At 37.7% G+C, this 15,875-nt stretch overlaps 1 protein-coding gene across 1 annotated transcript in view; it reads right to left on the reverse strand.

The window, feature by feature from the left end:
- Positions 1–4,070: 4,070 nt before the first annotated feature.
- Positions 4,071–15,875, reverse strand: part of MUC5AC (mucin 5AC, oligomeric mucus/gel-forming) — a 54,941-nt gene continuing 43,136 nt past the window's right edge. The window contains exons 45-61 of the mRNA XM_074884490.1: positions 15,340–15,514; positions 14,902–15,152; positions 13,310–13,493; positions 12,725–12,923; positions 11,828–12,006; positions 11,535–11,604; positions 11,124–11,224; positions 10,739–10,770; positions 9,766–9,943; positions 8,983–9,087; positions 8,758–8,792; positions 8,268–8,390; positions 8,061–8,156; positions 7,212–7,340; positions 6,326–6,383; positions 5,650–5,755; positions 4,071–5,112 (exon numbers count right to left, since the gene is read on the reverse strand). Of these exons, the coding sequence (XP_074740591.1) occupies positions 4,881–5,112; positions 5,650–5,755; positions 6,326–6,383; positions 7,212–7,340; positions 8,061–8,156; positions 8,268–8,390; positions 8,758–8,792; positions 8,983–9,087; positions 9,766–9,943; positions 10,739–10,770; positions 11,124–11,224; positions 11,535–11,604; positions 11,828–12,006; positions 12,725–12,923; positions 13,310–13,493; positions 14,902–15,152; positions 15,340–15,514 (2,253 nt within the window). The 3' untranslated portion in view covers positions 4,071–4,880. The remainder of the gene's footprint in view (positions 5,113–5,649; positions 5,756–6,325; positions 6,384–7,211; positions 7,341–8,060; positions 8,157–8,267; positions 8,391–8,757; positions 8,793–8,982; positions 9,088–9,765; positions 9,944–10,738; positions 10,771–11,123; positions 11,225–11,534; positions 11,605–11,827; positions 12,007–12,724; positions 12,924–13,309; positions 13,494–14,901; positions 15,153–15,339; positions 15,515–15,875) is intronic.

Raw genomic sequence — 15,875 nt, forward strand, 5'->3', positions numbered from 1 at the left:
GGATCTGAATTTCCATTAGAATAAGGTCATAAAGCATGAAAGCATTAATAGCAGAGCAAGTGGAAGAACTGCATCAGGTAGAACAATCTCATTCTCCAGAATACCACCAGTGCCGACTAGTAACAGCTGTGAGGATATCCTTGTGCTTAGACTGGTGCAAGTGAAGAAACAATGATTTAGTTTAAGGATTGGTTAAGACTTAGTTTAAGAATGAGTTAAGACTCATGCAGTTGTCTACAGCATTTTATGACACTTAGTGCATGAGATGTCTGTAATTGTTCATGTTTAATGCCTCCATTTTTGACTGCCTGGACAGACTTTGCTTGCTTAAAACAGAGGAAGGCAAAAGTGGCATTTTATTTGCATGCATGGCTGTAAGAGCAGGAGAGAAGTTAGAGTACCTTTCTGTCTGTTTAAAAGATTTTAACTACGTGAATAGTTGTTAGTAACAACAATTACTGTAACAGTGCAAACATTTGCTGGCTCTTCATAACCAAATTGTAGTTATAAATAAGATTTATAATGAATGATGAAAGAAATCTGAGACTCAAGAAGGAAGATAAATTTTGAAACACTAAGGAGCAAAGAAAACGTGACAGTCATGAGCACGGCATCATTTGCAAAAAGAAGTATTTTCTGTGCATTTATAATTGCTTTATTATTACATTAATAATGTTAAAATAGAATTATTCTCCTGTTCGATCGTAAAACTCTGTTTTAATTTGGTTGGTTGCAACAGAACTGCTCTTTTTTTGCAATGGTAGAACAAAACCTACTGAAGAGGAAGAAAGCTCCCTCCTTTGAGTTGGGTTTTGCTATTATCAGGTGTGGTTTCCATTCTTGACTTGTCTTTTATCAGCCCTGCTCCTGGGTTGTGTCACAATCCCAGGCCTTTCCATAGCTGTTTTCAGAATGTGGTGTGGCTTAAAAGCTGGCAGTCATGCTTTAACAGTCAAATGAACTACTTGAAGTGGACTCCTAAGCAGTAAATCTGAACAGACATATAATTTCAGGTTGTATTTTATATGTTACTGATAATTACAAAGCATAGTTGAAAAGTGATTATTAGTGATTTGTTATTTACACTGCAGAGTTTTAAAATGCTGTCTGGAAAAGAGGAAAAAAAAAAAGCTGGTCATGCAGTAGTTAGGCTACGTAACAGGAGTCTTGAGTGGAGAGCAAGTGTAAAAATGCCCAGGGAAGGACTTCTGACAGCCAATATTGAAATTAGACCCCAAAACCTTTGAATGTTTTTTGTACAGCTGGAATAAATTCTGTTGTGAATGATTTCTCTGCTGCAATTTATTTGTGTTCCAAAGATGATTAGATAAGAAAAAAAAATTAAGTGATGTATAAACAAGCCTTGGTATGTTATGTGGAATGGATGCCTGTAGATTCAAGGGCAAAGTTTATCTTAATGCTTTGAAAACAAGGCAACAGTTATTATGTGGCTCACTTCAAAGTGCCTTGAAAGAAACCCTTTTCATACAGGTTTGTAAACTGTGAGCCTAGAGCCCTCTAGTGGTAGGTTGGTGTAATAAACATTAAATATCTACACTAGTATAGTTCAGTGTGACCTGCACAGTACCCTGACCTGTGTCAATAAAGAGCTACCAAACCAATCACTTTCTTCACCTTATTGTTTATTATTTATCTACGGTTTAAAAAATTGGCAATTTACTTCTGAGAGAGATAACTGATCTCATTCATCCCAGTTTTTAGAAACGTTTACTTTGGAGGTATTCCCCAGTTTGTCTCAGGAGTAACTCAGAGCAAAGATAGGTCCTATGTCAAGGGAAATTTGGGAAGCTGGTCTGCTACACACACTGTAGCTCTCACTGTTTTTCACTTGCTCCTTGTCTTGTTTCAGGGAGTCCATGCAAGTCCTTCCACTTGCTCTTTCATGCCCAAAGCATGTTGTCCCCTGTTCTTCTCTTGAATTGAGGATTTCTACTTGCTCTTTCCCAGCACTGGGACTGTATCTGTGATATAGATCCTTACTTCTTCAAGGCAGGGTCTCCAGTGCATCCTTGTGGGAGTGTCAGCTCTGCGCAGCTGTGGGAGATTCAATATGTTAAGAGTCAAATCATGTGTTACTGGTAAATAATTAAGAGGCAAGTGGGCGTTGGCCTGTCAGCCCTGCACAGCTGTGGGAGATTCAATACTTAAGAGCCAAATCGATATCAGCAAAGGAGCTCGGTTTGGGGAGCTCAGTGAAGGTGGAAAGCTCTGCTTGAGAGAACTCTGCTTGGCGAGCCAGGCAGGAGCTCTGTCGTGTGCTGGCTTGGAGAAGCTCCAGCTCTGCTCTGGCCTGGAGAAGCAGCAAGGTTTGGAGGAGAAATGGGCCTTGGAAGAGAGATACCAGGCTGTGCTAGTGTGGTGAAGAGAATGGCAGCACCAAGACTGCCTGTGTGGTATGGAACTGCTTGTGGGATAAGAGTGTTGATGACTGTCTAGCTGCTGATTTGCTTATCATGAAGTAAGAGCTAAGGTAGCGAGAGCGTAAGTATGTACCATTGTAATAATAAAGGATTTTCCTTCTGCAACTCAATGGAGAGTCCGTGCCTCAGTTGCCACACGTGGTCAGCCACAGGTTCTGCATGCATCTGTGGCTTGCCTTGGGTTGTGTTTCCCTTCCTTGTTTCCTTTTCTCCTTGTCTCCCCTTGCCAGGACCAAAGTCTGTCCATTTCTTTGTGTTGTTTTTTCAGTTCTTATGCCATCAAACTCTAGGTTGGTTTTGGCCTCTGCTGACCCTGTTGTTCTGATCTCTCAGTCTTCCCACATGCCATATATTATGTGTCTCTCATTCCCTTCTTCCTGATCATATTAGTTTTTCCTCTTTCAGTGAGTTGTATGAAATGGCTAGTGGTACAGACTTAATAAACACAGAGTTTTCCAGGAAAGAGGGTGGCTACTGGGGTGCTGAGATACAGGGCTTGCATGGAAAAATAACAATGATTGAAGCAACACGCAGGGAATCTGGTATTTCACTGGGCTAACTGTGGACAAGGAGCTGTTCTGGACCTAAGAAATGTGTAATAACTGATTTTTGTATTATAGACAATCTATTTTCCCTTCTGCAGAATGAGCGGGAGAAGAATAATTTCCTAGCTTGTCTGGGAAGGCCGGACAATCTGTCACTTGCTGGACCAGTCATGAATTCAGTAGAAAGGAGGGAACAGTATGTCACCTGGGGCCTCACTGGGAAGCAGAAGAGCTTAAGGACTGGAAAAACTAGAGGGTGAAATACCAATTTGTCAACAGGAAGCTGGGAGGAGGTAGGGATTTTTGCCAACGAGAAGTACGACTTTACTAGTGATCCTCAGTTGAACTCAGTGCTCAACTCTGAGTGGGGAAGTATATTGCTTGTTACTGTTCTATGAAAGAAAAACAGGTGAAAAAGCAGCCTAAGCTGCTGCAAGACACCCACACAAAGATGATGTTGTTATGTTGTTACTCCCTCTACTGAGCTGTCCAAACTGTAGGCTAGGAGAAAGGTCATCACCTTTAATTTTTCACTCTTTCCCCTTCTGATCCTAAAGCAGCTATTTGTAAATTGTGTAAAACATGTTGCTCGGCAATTTATACAATCTACAGTCAGATCTGTGGTGACTTGTTCAAGTATAACATAACTAAACCTGCATAGTAACCTGTCAAAACTTGCAGATTTACAACAGTGCAATTTCAGGTTTGAGATTTATGTATATTGCAGTGGGCTCTAAAATATGAGACTAACTGGTTTGGAATACTTTGGATAGTTTCTGTCTGTCAGTTAAAGAACTTTCAGAACTACAAAATATGTACAGACTCAAAGATGTGCTTGCTTACTGGAAGCTCACTAACTGATAGCATCTGAAGTGATGTACTTGGAACACTTCCAGTATTTGCTTTTGAGTGCCTTTCATTCAAAGCAGTATTAAATCTCTGTAGGGGGTTAGGTACCACAGTCTAGATTGACTTTTGACCTGGAGCTATTGAGAAATGGCTGTAGTAGGATGGGAAGCAAGTATTTACAGGGCCAGCAACTCTCATGTGAGGGATTCGGTAAAAAGTCAAAGGAGACATGCTGTAAAATGCTTAAAATTTATTAATAATCATTACTTTTTTAATAAGGAACAAAAATAAAACAATATTCCAAAACAAAATAGAAGAAGAAAATATACCACACCCAGTTAACATGACTAAGACTAAGAAATGGGATAACATTAATTCTGAAAGAAATGACCCAATAAATCAGTTTCCAAAAACAAAATAAATAGCAATGGTTTGACTTTTTAAACCTTCCTAGGAAAGAATTTACATATATTATTATTATTACTATTATTATTATTAACTTTTGTTTACAAAAAACCTTCATATGCCCCTGTTGGCAAAAATATATATATACTTCTTCTGTAAACAGTTAACCACAAACAAAAAATATTTCCATATTTTCATACAGTTACTATGCTGATGGTGTTGTGTAAACAAAGAATAGTGTGCAGCAGCTTCTCATGATGAGTTTTCTTTCTTTTTCTCACAAGAATATATAAGGAAATACACCCATCATAAATTATTCAAAACATTGAAGTTTATAGTTTTGAGAAGGTATGGCTTTCTGCAGTCTAAGTTTCCCTTAATGCAAAAAGAAAAATAAAGGAACAGAGAGTCAAAATGACTTTATGCTGTGCTTCTCAAGGTGTAAAAGAAAAGATATGAAAAACAATGGGAGATATATTGGTAATGAAAACAGAAATAATATAGACAGACATATTGAGTTTGTATGCAGAAAATATCACCTGTTCATCCAAAATCTTAGCTGCTTTTGTCATTTTTGTATTTTTTCAAAGTTTTTTTTTAGACTTATGTTCAACCCTTGTTTGACAACTTCTCTCTAGTTCTAATTTTTGACATTCACTTGTTCCTGAGAGGTCTTTATCCCTTTGATTGTCTGTTGGACACTATCTTGGGGAATGCAGTCAGCACTCACACAGTTGCATTTCTCCACATAGGTGTATGAGTGATCAAGGTAGGTTCCATCACTGCATGTCAGAGTCACCTTTCTTTGGCTGGTCTTCATTTCCTGACAACACGAGCATTTATGTTCCATTGTGTTTGCCTCTGGAGAATATCTGATTGCAAAACCAACAAAAGAGAAATATTCAGAAATTACGTGAGAAATACCACTGCCTCTCCCACCCGTTACTAAATATAACCAGAAGTTGTGTTTGCATGTGGGACTATTGCTCGATAATACTATTCTTAGATTATTGTGGTGAAATATAAGTAAGCTGCTCCTCACTGTAAAAATGGATAGACCTTGCTCTTTGTTAAGGCATAGAAAAAGTAAATTAATTAATCCAGATCACATATTAAACCAGTCAAAAATGAGAGAATAGTGAGAAACGAATAACCTCACTTTTACATGGTCAAAATCAAGACTCAGGTCTATTCACTATGACACTGAACAGGCTGTTAAAACATTGTGAGTCTCGAGGTAATTAAGCTAGTACAGCATCATCTCTGTTAAAAACTCTAGTTAGCACAATGGAAACAGCTGATGACTGAGTGGATGTTGGACATGCTAGAAAATCACTTGTGATTTCCTTTATGTAACTGGTGTAAGCAGTAGAAGACAAAAGACTACAATTGTCGTTTATACCACTTACCGTGCGTAAGCGTCACAGCTGCCTTCGCAGTATGTCATCTCAACAGGTGCAGGAGATACACATCCATTATACTCGATGACAGTAGTAGTATTGTGCTTCATACAACCTGACGTTGTCACAAACCAAGGGAAAACAGGTTAAAATATATATCCATATAAATATGATAGTTTGTAGTAGAATATTGAGATAGATGGAGCTGAAATAGGAAATTAGGTCACAGTGCATTTCACTTTTAATTGCTAAGGGTCAAATGATGACTCTTGCTCCTTGTGTTATCAATGAATGAAAAATGCCCTTCTGCTTATGCAAGTTTGGTGCAGGATGCAGAAATAAAGAGCAGTACTGTGGCAACTGCTCAATGCACACCCACATCCCAGGACTGGCTTCTCTTTCCTCCTTAAGGAGAATATATCTATGGAGAATAGTCATAGTCCTCTCTCTCCCACAAAAGGCCAACATTTAACAGTAAGTGATAAGAAAGATCACCATATCCATGTTTTTTAAGGCCCTAAAGGGAGTGCTGGAAATGTTCTGCTCCTTTCTTTTTCCACCTGTTCCTTTCTCACCCCAGTGTGAGGCAGTGGTCCCAAACTTGGCCCGTTCACCTCTTCTGTCTATGTATCCACCATACAAGGTAGACTAATATACCTAAAAGGCACATACTATCATTACTTACTCTTCGGAAGTTTTTGGCACTCTTTACAGCAGCCGTCGTCAGATAGCTTGATGTCATCCTTGAGTGGGAAAACAGAAAAAGATAACTCAGGTTTTGTATCTGCAAAGATGAAAATCAGCGTATCCCTTAGGAAGCGTACCCCTGCCTCCTAAATTTCTCTGGCACCAGGAAGTTTTTTGTATTGACATGAAATCTGATTTCAAGCAAGGCTAAATATTAAGGACACATAACTACTTCAATATTAATAAGAGTTCTTTGAAAGCTGACATTGAGAGGGTCTGGGACTGCTTTGCTGCCATCAGAGTTCAGTAGCAAAATTTCAGAAATAAAGCTTGTAGCACATGTGGGATATTTTGAGTGGCCAAGGTCAGTACAGTGAAGGATTATGTCAGACAGGGTAACACAATTAATGAAATAATTGACTCCCCAGGTGTGTGGGGCTGGTTCTAATCTACCCTGGGCTGTATTAAGTTGAATGATGTTGTGAACTGAAGTAGCTTATTTTCCTTCACCTTTTCTCTCAATAAATGAATTGTAAAAAATGATCTATAGTCTTAAATAATTTAGGAATAAAAATCCCATTATTTTTCAATGAGATTCTTGTTTTTAGGTCACCTGACACTTTTAGGAATCCAAAACATTATGCTGAACTATTTTTTCTAGTGCACTATTCTAAATGAGGATTGATATATCACCCATTTTAATTTTGATTTGTTTTTCTGAAATTAAATTTGATAGTGACCAGATTCAGAGAGGATAAAATGAGAGATACATCTGGTGTGATGCTTCTGCTAGGTATTTTCTTTGGACACACCATGATCCTTCTATCATTGGTGTTAGCCATGGCAAGCTTTTCAAACATGAGAACTGGTAGAATAGTACTTACTGGATCACAGTCATCAGGGTTAAAGGCAGGACAGCTTTTCTGTAAGATGACTTGAATGAACTGGTCATCATATTTTTCACATGTGTAAGTTGTACACTTATCACCAGGTGCGTTCCATAATTCTCCAACCTGAAAGTAGTTAAAATTAAGGTGAATAAAAATCTTCTTACATAAAAATGAAACACAGGCCCCCCCCAGTGTCTTATCATTGCTGCCTACTGCTGTTTGATTATTCCAATTTCCTTGAGTTTCGGCTGATAGTTACTTGTCATATTCACTAACCAAGTGAAGAGGCTGTATTTTTATCTGGATATGGAAATGCTTTTTCTGTGAATAGGATAAGTATGTGGACTCATTTGGAAAGATTAATTTGTGTTTCAATTGTTTTGTCATCACAATTTATGAGTATGTCCATTCAGATACATGGCAGAATTTCTGCTGGCTTCACTGACTCATCCTGTCCTAAAGCCCTCAGCTAACTTGAGACTGGCTGTTTGGAGCAGAAGACTGCCTCCACAGATAAAATTACCCTTTAAGCAAAATGGGTGCTATATTTTCAGAGCTGAAGGCAAATAAGGGCCCATTGTTTTCACCTATGTGTTTTTCTGTGTTGATTTCTGAAAGCTATTGTTCAGTATCACAGTTACTTCCAGAAGTCTTAGTTAGAACTGGAGTTTCATGGCTCAGGATGCTCTTCAAGCTGTGTGAGACAGTTCATTCCCTGCCTGAATAAGCATTTGTCTAACATGAGAAAAGATGAAACAAATAAACGTGACAAAGACAAGGAAGAGGAAAGAGAGAAAAGACCGGCAGAGTCCACCAAAAGTGAACTAAAACAGGGATAGTTACTTGGAGCACGCGTGTAATGTCTCCCACAGTCACTACACAAGCCGCTGCCTTGCACGTGCCACAGCATTGTCCAGGTTTCTTTGTGTATTTATAACCCTGTTTTGAAGGAAATAGAGAGGAAATAACATTGAGTCAGGACACTGACCTTAACTGGTGGATATTTGAGCTGAGTGGGGTAGGAATTACTGACAGCAAAATAGCACTCACCGCCGGGCAGTATGTGTCACAGATAACAGGCTTGCACTTGACAGTAGCATGGTGAGGGCTTGAGTAAGAGGATTCAAAGCAGGTGCATTCTTCACAGGGGCCTGATGGAACGACAGCTCCAGGCTAGGGGAAGTCAGAAAAAAAATCCATTATTAGTCAGTAAAAGCAAGTTACTTTGTGTATGTACATCACAGACAATACAAAGCTGAACTATGTATGGGCTAAACTATCCTTAGATACAATTTTGGTTGTTTTATTTAAGCAAAGTTTCTGTTGTTAATATCAATTTTGGAATTAAATTCTGCTCATGGAGAAAGGAGAGCAGAGAATGCTTTTGCTTGTAGGGAGGATGGTGATATGCTGACATCAATTAAAAAATTAATAATCTTGGGCCTTTCTGCAAAATATGGGCCATGACAGGAGTCTCAAAAACATTGCATCGAGCCTATGTGAAGGCACATTTTTATAGTGAGTTACTCTGTGTACTTACGACATAGTAGGTTTCATTGACTACACAGCCATGTCCTGTAAAGAAGGAAAAAAAGATGGTGTCATAAAGGTTTTAAGAAGCAGAAGTATGTGAAAAAACTGATGTTTTGTTGGCCTAATACGATAACACAGTTAATCTGCATCTTTCTCTTTTAAGGTCTTTGTATTCATAAACTTAGAAAAATATAGCTTTGAATAACACATGAAGAAGGTGCATAGTACTTACTGCATTCAAAGGTAGGACAGCATTTTCCAGGATGCAGTATTGTGACAACATCCTGTCCCTTTAAGCACTGGGGCTTGACATCAGGGCAGAGGCTAGTGTTGCAGCCTAATGTAAGAGAATATAGAAAATAATGAACTCAGGATTTTTAAATGAAAGTAATTTTGTTTTGCATGAACTTCAGAAGTTTTTCCATGCGGCAAATATGGTGGTGTTTACACAAGCTAGTATAATGACTAATTCAGTGTATTTGCCCAGCTATTTTTAAAGTGAATGAGCTTTTCCATAACCTTTGTAAAACAAAGCATTGTCTGAGAAGAATAGAGCAGTGATTACTGCAAAGAGATACTTCCAAAGAGAAATTTGTACCAGCTGGGAAATCTGATGACTCTCAGAGGTTTGGGAACTTTCTTGAGCAATTTTTTAAAGTTCAAGAGATTTTTTTTTTAAGTTAATTTTTTTATATACTGGTCTTTGAAACTGAAAACACTTTAAATAGTTTTGAATATTGGTTCAGGGTGATGGTAGCATTAAAAGCTTTCAGTGCTAAATTATAGGAGATTTCCAGTTACTTTTCTGTGTCTATGTAAAATCTTTTCATCTTTAAATTTAGTCTCTTCAGACATCTAGTAAATGCTCTGCAAGAGGGTCCCAAGAAGTGGGATGAGGGAGAAAAGCATTATGAAATCAATGCAAAGTATTAAAAAGAATGAGAAATTATTGCTGGAATTCCCCAAAAGGAATATAGTATGTTCCCCCACAATAAAGAACTAAAACAATACTTACAGCACTCAGTCCTGCTACAGCACAGATCTTCTGGTATCTGTACCTGAACAGGTATATAACCTGGTTCATCACAAAATACTTGCTGTGTCACAGGACATTTGTGTTTTATACAGTGCACTTTAAGAGTATTTTTGTCACATTCGCATTCCTGGCAATCTTTTGTCCATTTTTCTCCTGGCTATATAAAAAAGAAAAAGAAAACAGAAGGAAGAAAAAAATTATAAATTCAAACCAAAATAATTCTATTTGTTTCTAGTTGACTTATTCATGGATACAGTGATACCTGCTTACATCAGCCTTTCATATTTCTAGTATTTTTAGTTTTTATAAGAAATCCTCAAACTGAAGCTAATTAGGGGAAGATACTGGAGACCACTGAAGATTCTGAGCATGGTCACACAGCTATCACTTTCTATTTATTAGTAGTGTTAGTATGAGGGGTACGAGAGGTCTAAAGGAGAAGTGATGGAGTTTTGCATACATTTTTGAATAAGAAATTATCATACAACATACTCATTTGCACATTAGGTTACAGAGAGAAATTTCTATAATTTGTATGCAGCTGAGGAACTAAGAATGCAGACAACTAACACTATCAGCAACAGGCAAACTTTGCTATTTGTCTGTCCCTTCATCTCTAGTAGCTTTAACAAGCCAAATTTGTGGAAATAAAAGAAGCACATATGCCAAAGTTCCACTACTACCATCTATCTCTTTTTTTCTTTCTTTTTCTTTTCTTTTTTTCCTTTTTTCAGTATGTGAGGTGATGGTTATTGAAAGAGCATCCCATCACTTACTGTTAAATTTCTTAGGGAGTAATGTGGTTTCTGCTCCAACACTCATAATTATTTTTAAGACTAAAAGGGAATGAATATTTGAAAAAAACCTAAAATCTCCCCCAACCTAAGCAAAGCGTTGTTTTTTGTGCTTCACTTGTCTGTACTTGATAAACCACATTGACTGTTATACTTACCGATCTGGATACTCCATTTGGTTCCCTACAAACTGGAAAGAAAAAAAAAAAAATGGAGATTAACACTACGGAGAACTGACATAAAGAAGTAAATTCGTGCAGTTTCAAATACAAATAACACGAAGATAAAACTAACAAGAAAATTAATATTCAGACTAGTACTTCTACAATGCAGAGTTCTACCATCTTGGTAGGTCTCATGTAAGGAAGGAAGATGGAAAAAAGGTAATATTGATTATTATTCGATTTTCAAATGGGGAGACTAAAGGAGCTCGAAGAGGCTAATTTGGCCATGATCTGACCGTGTAGAAGATGGCTGTAGAACACAGGCCTCCTATCAATCCTGCTCTCTATTTAATCCCCAAGATAGCTACAGATGGCTTACCGCATTCGGGGACACAGATGTTGCTGTCTATACTCAGGAGTGTCTCTCCTTCACGACAGAAACATCCTTCAGTTACTCCATAGCCAGGAAGCTCGACAGCGCTAGAGTGGGAGGAATGTATGTATGTGAGTATAATGGTTTTGCAGTGAAGCAGGAGAAAGAGCAGCATATGTAGAAGGTTGCCATGTCAGATACAAGGTAAACAAAATAATTTACATTTTCTGAAGTGCAACAGGAAGGGCATATTCATAGAGCTGATTGATACTTATAAATCTTGAATAAATTATCAAAATTCACAAGACATTTCATTATGAAGTAACTCCATTTTCTAAGGAAAGTAGATAGGTAAAAATAGAAAAAAATTAAAACGTAAGCAGGTATTTTGAGGTAGTTTTTTTTGTCTTTCCATACCTTGGGTCACAGACAGCAGGATTAATGGGCCCACATGGCTTATATATCGTGTTTGCTGGACAGTTGTATGCTGTATGGAAAAAGAAGAAAAAAAGATCAAAAATTGACAGTAGATGCATTTTTGCAGCAGAAGTGACTACAGCTTTGCCTTCTTCATCTGCAGCTTCTGTGAGTAAGGATGTCACTGTATTTTTGTAGACAGTAGTCAAATGTTAGATGTAAGATGTGTTTACAGAATAAAACACTAATTACTACCATTTCTTACACACATTTTTGAGTTCTGCAGTACTTACGGCATATATTGTTGGTCTTTCCTCTCCAGTCAATGCAAACACCTCTAGCAGCACACTCTGTAGCATATATCTCCAAACTGGAGCACTGCATGGATTCATCGGCTATGCGACATCCATCAAAAACACAGCCTTTGAAAAATGGTTCTGGTGGTATCACAGCGTGGCATTCTGCAAAAATCCTGCAGACAGAAAAGAAATCAAACCCCTTTTATGTTAACCAGTCATTATATAAAATTTGTTCCTGTCAGACAGCACTTCCCAACTAATGGCATGGCATGTGACTCTCTACTTCAGGAAGGAATGTATTACAAGAAATAAACCCCTAAGAATGGCCAATAACCTGGGAGATAGATTCAGTAAAGGAAAGATTAGGAAATCTGAAGCTCCATTATTTCTCCAGAGAGGCTAACAGTCATAGTTTTTCTGTATGTGTACACAACTTTTCATCAGTCTGACACCAGCAATTTCATGAAAAAGACATCTGCATCAGATTGAGAAAAAAGGGGAAAAAGGGAAAAAAAGGAGAAAAAATGCACATACAATAGCTACGAGCTAAAGTAGCTACGAGCTAAAGTAACTACGAGCAAGTAAGCGTACCCTGGTAGGGAGAAAGATAACATAAATCTGTGTGGTTGCAACCCAGGGAGTATGGATTTTAGTGCTTGCTGCATCCCCTATTTTCTGACTTCACCTCTCCTTGCTCAGCTATCTTTGGGATGTAAGTTATTAAAGAAGAGCAGTTTCTTTTACAAAGGCCTTTTACTATATATATATCCTGTCATTAAGCTGACATTTTCAGCTATTATCACATGCTAAGGCTATGGTTCTTACTCTTCTTGTAAGATACTGAGATAGTTTTGACTAGAAAGAGTGAATTAATTCAGTTTTTTTTCTTACTTGCTCCAGATAAGCTTGCAGAGTGGAGGTGTTTCACATTGAGGCCTTGGTGGAGGTGTGGTAACACTTGGTCGTACTGGTACTCCATGGCATGATGTGTCATTACCAACGATCCAGTGATGAGCCATTTGGGGACAGGAAGAAATGATCTTACCACTTGGTAAGCGGCATTCATCTAATTGATTATTTGTACATGTTCCTGGAAAAGACAAGCTATGTAAGTCTCATAAACCACATCAGAGATGCTCAATACATTGTTGTGCTGGTATCACGTTTAGATGTGATGTACTCATGAAATGTATAAGGTGTGTTGCTTCATAAAGCGTGCTTTCTTTACAGTTATATGAACTTTAATTTTGGTTAGGGAAAAAGAAACAAACCTAAAACCCCAGCCCCAAAGAAAAAAAGAAGTTGATGAAATATTGATCCTTTGATCCTACAGAAGTTGAAGAGCAGAACTGTTTTTCATTTCCATTTTACTGCTGTTTAAAAATTTCTGTTAATCATGAATAGTCAGAGTGGGTGAGAATAACCACAGTAGGGTGGAGAAAGTCCCACCTCCAATTAGTGCATCATCTGTCTTACCACACTGTCCTTCAGTGTTGTTGCCAAATTTGCTGAATGGGAGTTTCACAGAGAAAATCAGCCCGCTAAAGGTGATGGTTGCACCAATCTCTGGTATTTCAACAATCATGTTGATGCCAAGTCTGGAGAAATAAATGCCATCTTTTTTGAAGCCTGGTTTGACAATCTTTTGATTGAAGTACATCTGAATGCAGGGTTAAAAAAAAAAAACCAAACAACTTCAGAATAAGCACTGCTTCTGCCTGATCGTTTTAAATAATGTATTTTCTAATCTTCATGATCATGCATCTCTCCACATTGTTGTGCATCACGTCCAATTCCCACTGGTATCTCAATAACAGCATATATATGCATTAATATCTCAGCTTGTATTACTATATTGCTATAGTGTGATAATAATCTAAGTGGCCTCTATGTACCGTGTTTGTGCAGTGTGTGCTAATGCACAGCATTCCAAGTTCAAGTATTTTTTTTGTATCCCTCATCATTTTGTTTACTGTAAACATTTTTCATATGAAAATGAGTGGTAGCTTTGTTTAACTACAGAAATATTCCTGCTGTTATTATGTAATAACTTTGCTGCAAAATCACACCGTGCCTATACTACATGTTGCTTGGCACTGGAAGAGTTGTCTGAATTCAAAATGAAGTCGAATGTCTCTGGTGCCAGTTTTATGTAGCGGTGATATTTATTCATTAATCTAAGCTGTTCCATTTGCATCCTGTATCTTATATAAGCTAATGAAAGTGGATATATTTGCTCAATAACTTTTTGTCAGGAACGATTCTGCAACTTTCTTCTCATTGAATTGGGATGGAGTAAGAGTTAAAACTGTCAGTTATTGTTTTCTTTCACAGGGAATCACTGGACTAATTGTTTCAGCATGCTTTGCATGGCTCTGTAGGGTGAAAGTGCATATTGAGACAAACTTTTCATCCCACCTCTTTGTGTTCTCTAATCTAATAGATTCTTGAGCGTCACAGTGGGACTGACTTGTTTTCACTGTTGCCAGTGTTTAGGATCATGAAAGTTAAGTGACACTCCCAGTCACCTGTTTCTTCAGCTATACCTCTCCTTCCAGCAGGGAATTGGAGGGGGAATCGTGTCATGGCTCAGTTTGGTGCCTGAAGTTCCCTGTGCAGAGGAAGCAGTCCTCTGCATAGGGATGATAAGGGATACATCCCCATCTTCACCATGAGAATCATGCTTGTGATTTGCATTTGTGTTTCTGCATAATGTGTTTAAATAAGTGAATAGCACAATGTACTAGTTTTCATGAAACATGAATCAAGCACCAGTGTAAACATTCTTTCTGACTTCCCTCTTCATCAGCTGTATTAGTCTGTTTCCTAGTGTTTTTTATATACACATATACATGCACATAATATATTCATATCTGCATAGTGCTAAGCTGTTTCTGACATTTTGTTCTTAGAAACTGGTGTAATTATTTTTACCTAATGATACCTACTGCCCTCACACTGCCGTGATAAGATATTCTAACAGACTGTATTTCAAATGAGAATCAGGAAGTCCTATGGACCTTATTTCTTTTTTGCAAAAATAGAGAAATAAAAAACGTGTATTTTACCACGTTGGTCATCACACCGTTCATGAGTTCACGGGTCAACACCACTTTTGCAGATTTGTAGAAAATAATAATGGATTTAGGGCAGGAAAGTCCATCTCTTGAATCGCAGTAATAATTGTCAATGTAAACACGGAAGTTGTCATATTTAGGTGTAATCTGTTTCACCAGGACGTAAGTGCAGTTTTCAAGGAAAGTGTAGTAGGTTCCATCAAAAGTAATATAGTGAGGATCACCCCATCCACTGCACACACCTGGTAAATATTTAGAGAAAACATTTAGAATATCAACATGAAAATTAATGTAGAAGAAAGAATTTAGAAACTGAAGCGAGTATACTACAATTTATAGAGCAGCCCTAAGAAAAGAAAATGCTCATATAATCTGTGCAAAGTATTGTTTTTATCAAAAAAGGTTATTCCTTAAACTACAGGTGCTTACATTGACACTCATAGTGATAACAGCAGCCATCTTCATCAGGTACCAGTATTGCTGGATATTTGTTTGCACAGGTTATTTCCTTTACAGGTGGACAGCGCACTGGAACTACATCTACCTTGTTGTCTCCCTTACAGATGACTTCTGTACAGTTGGATAATCTGTGACTTTGTCCAGGCTGTAAAATGAAAAAAAATTGCTGTCACAGGAATTTGCAAACAGATATGAACTTTACTTATATTCTTAGTATGATGGTATATTGTTTCCTGTAATGGTGGCATTGGAAAGGAGTTTAATATGTGTTACTTCTCTTCAATCTGTGGTACTAATGATTTCTAATGTTGACCAGAGGTATTCATAATTCTGACAATGATATGGAGGATCAGAAGACGGTTTGTTTTCCAAATCTAAAGCAAAGACTAGAATGAAAAACTTCACTGATAGTACAAGCTTGACAATATTGATTTTTTATCCTAAAAGGAGGTGGAAACCCTAGTTGCAGCTGTTTCTTCTGCATGAGGAGTTCTTCTGAGGTTTGG

This window comes from Strix uralensis, chromosome 15, assembly GCF_047716275.1.
Source record: "Strix uralensis isolate ZFMK-TIS-50842 chromosome 15, bStrUra1, whole genome shotgun sequence".
Taxonomy (NCBI): Eukaryota; Metazoa; Chordata; class Aves; order Strigiformes; family Strigidae; genus Strix; species Strix uralensis.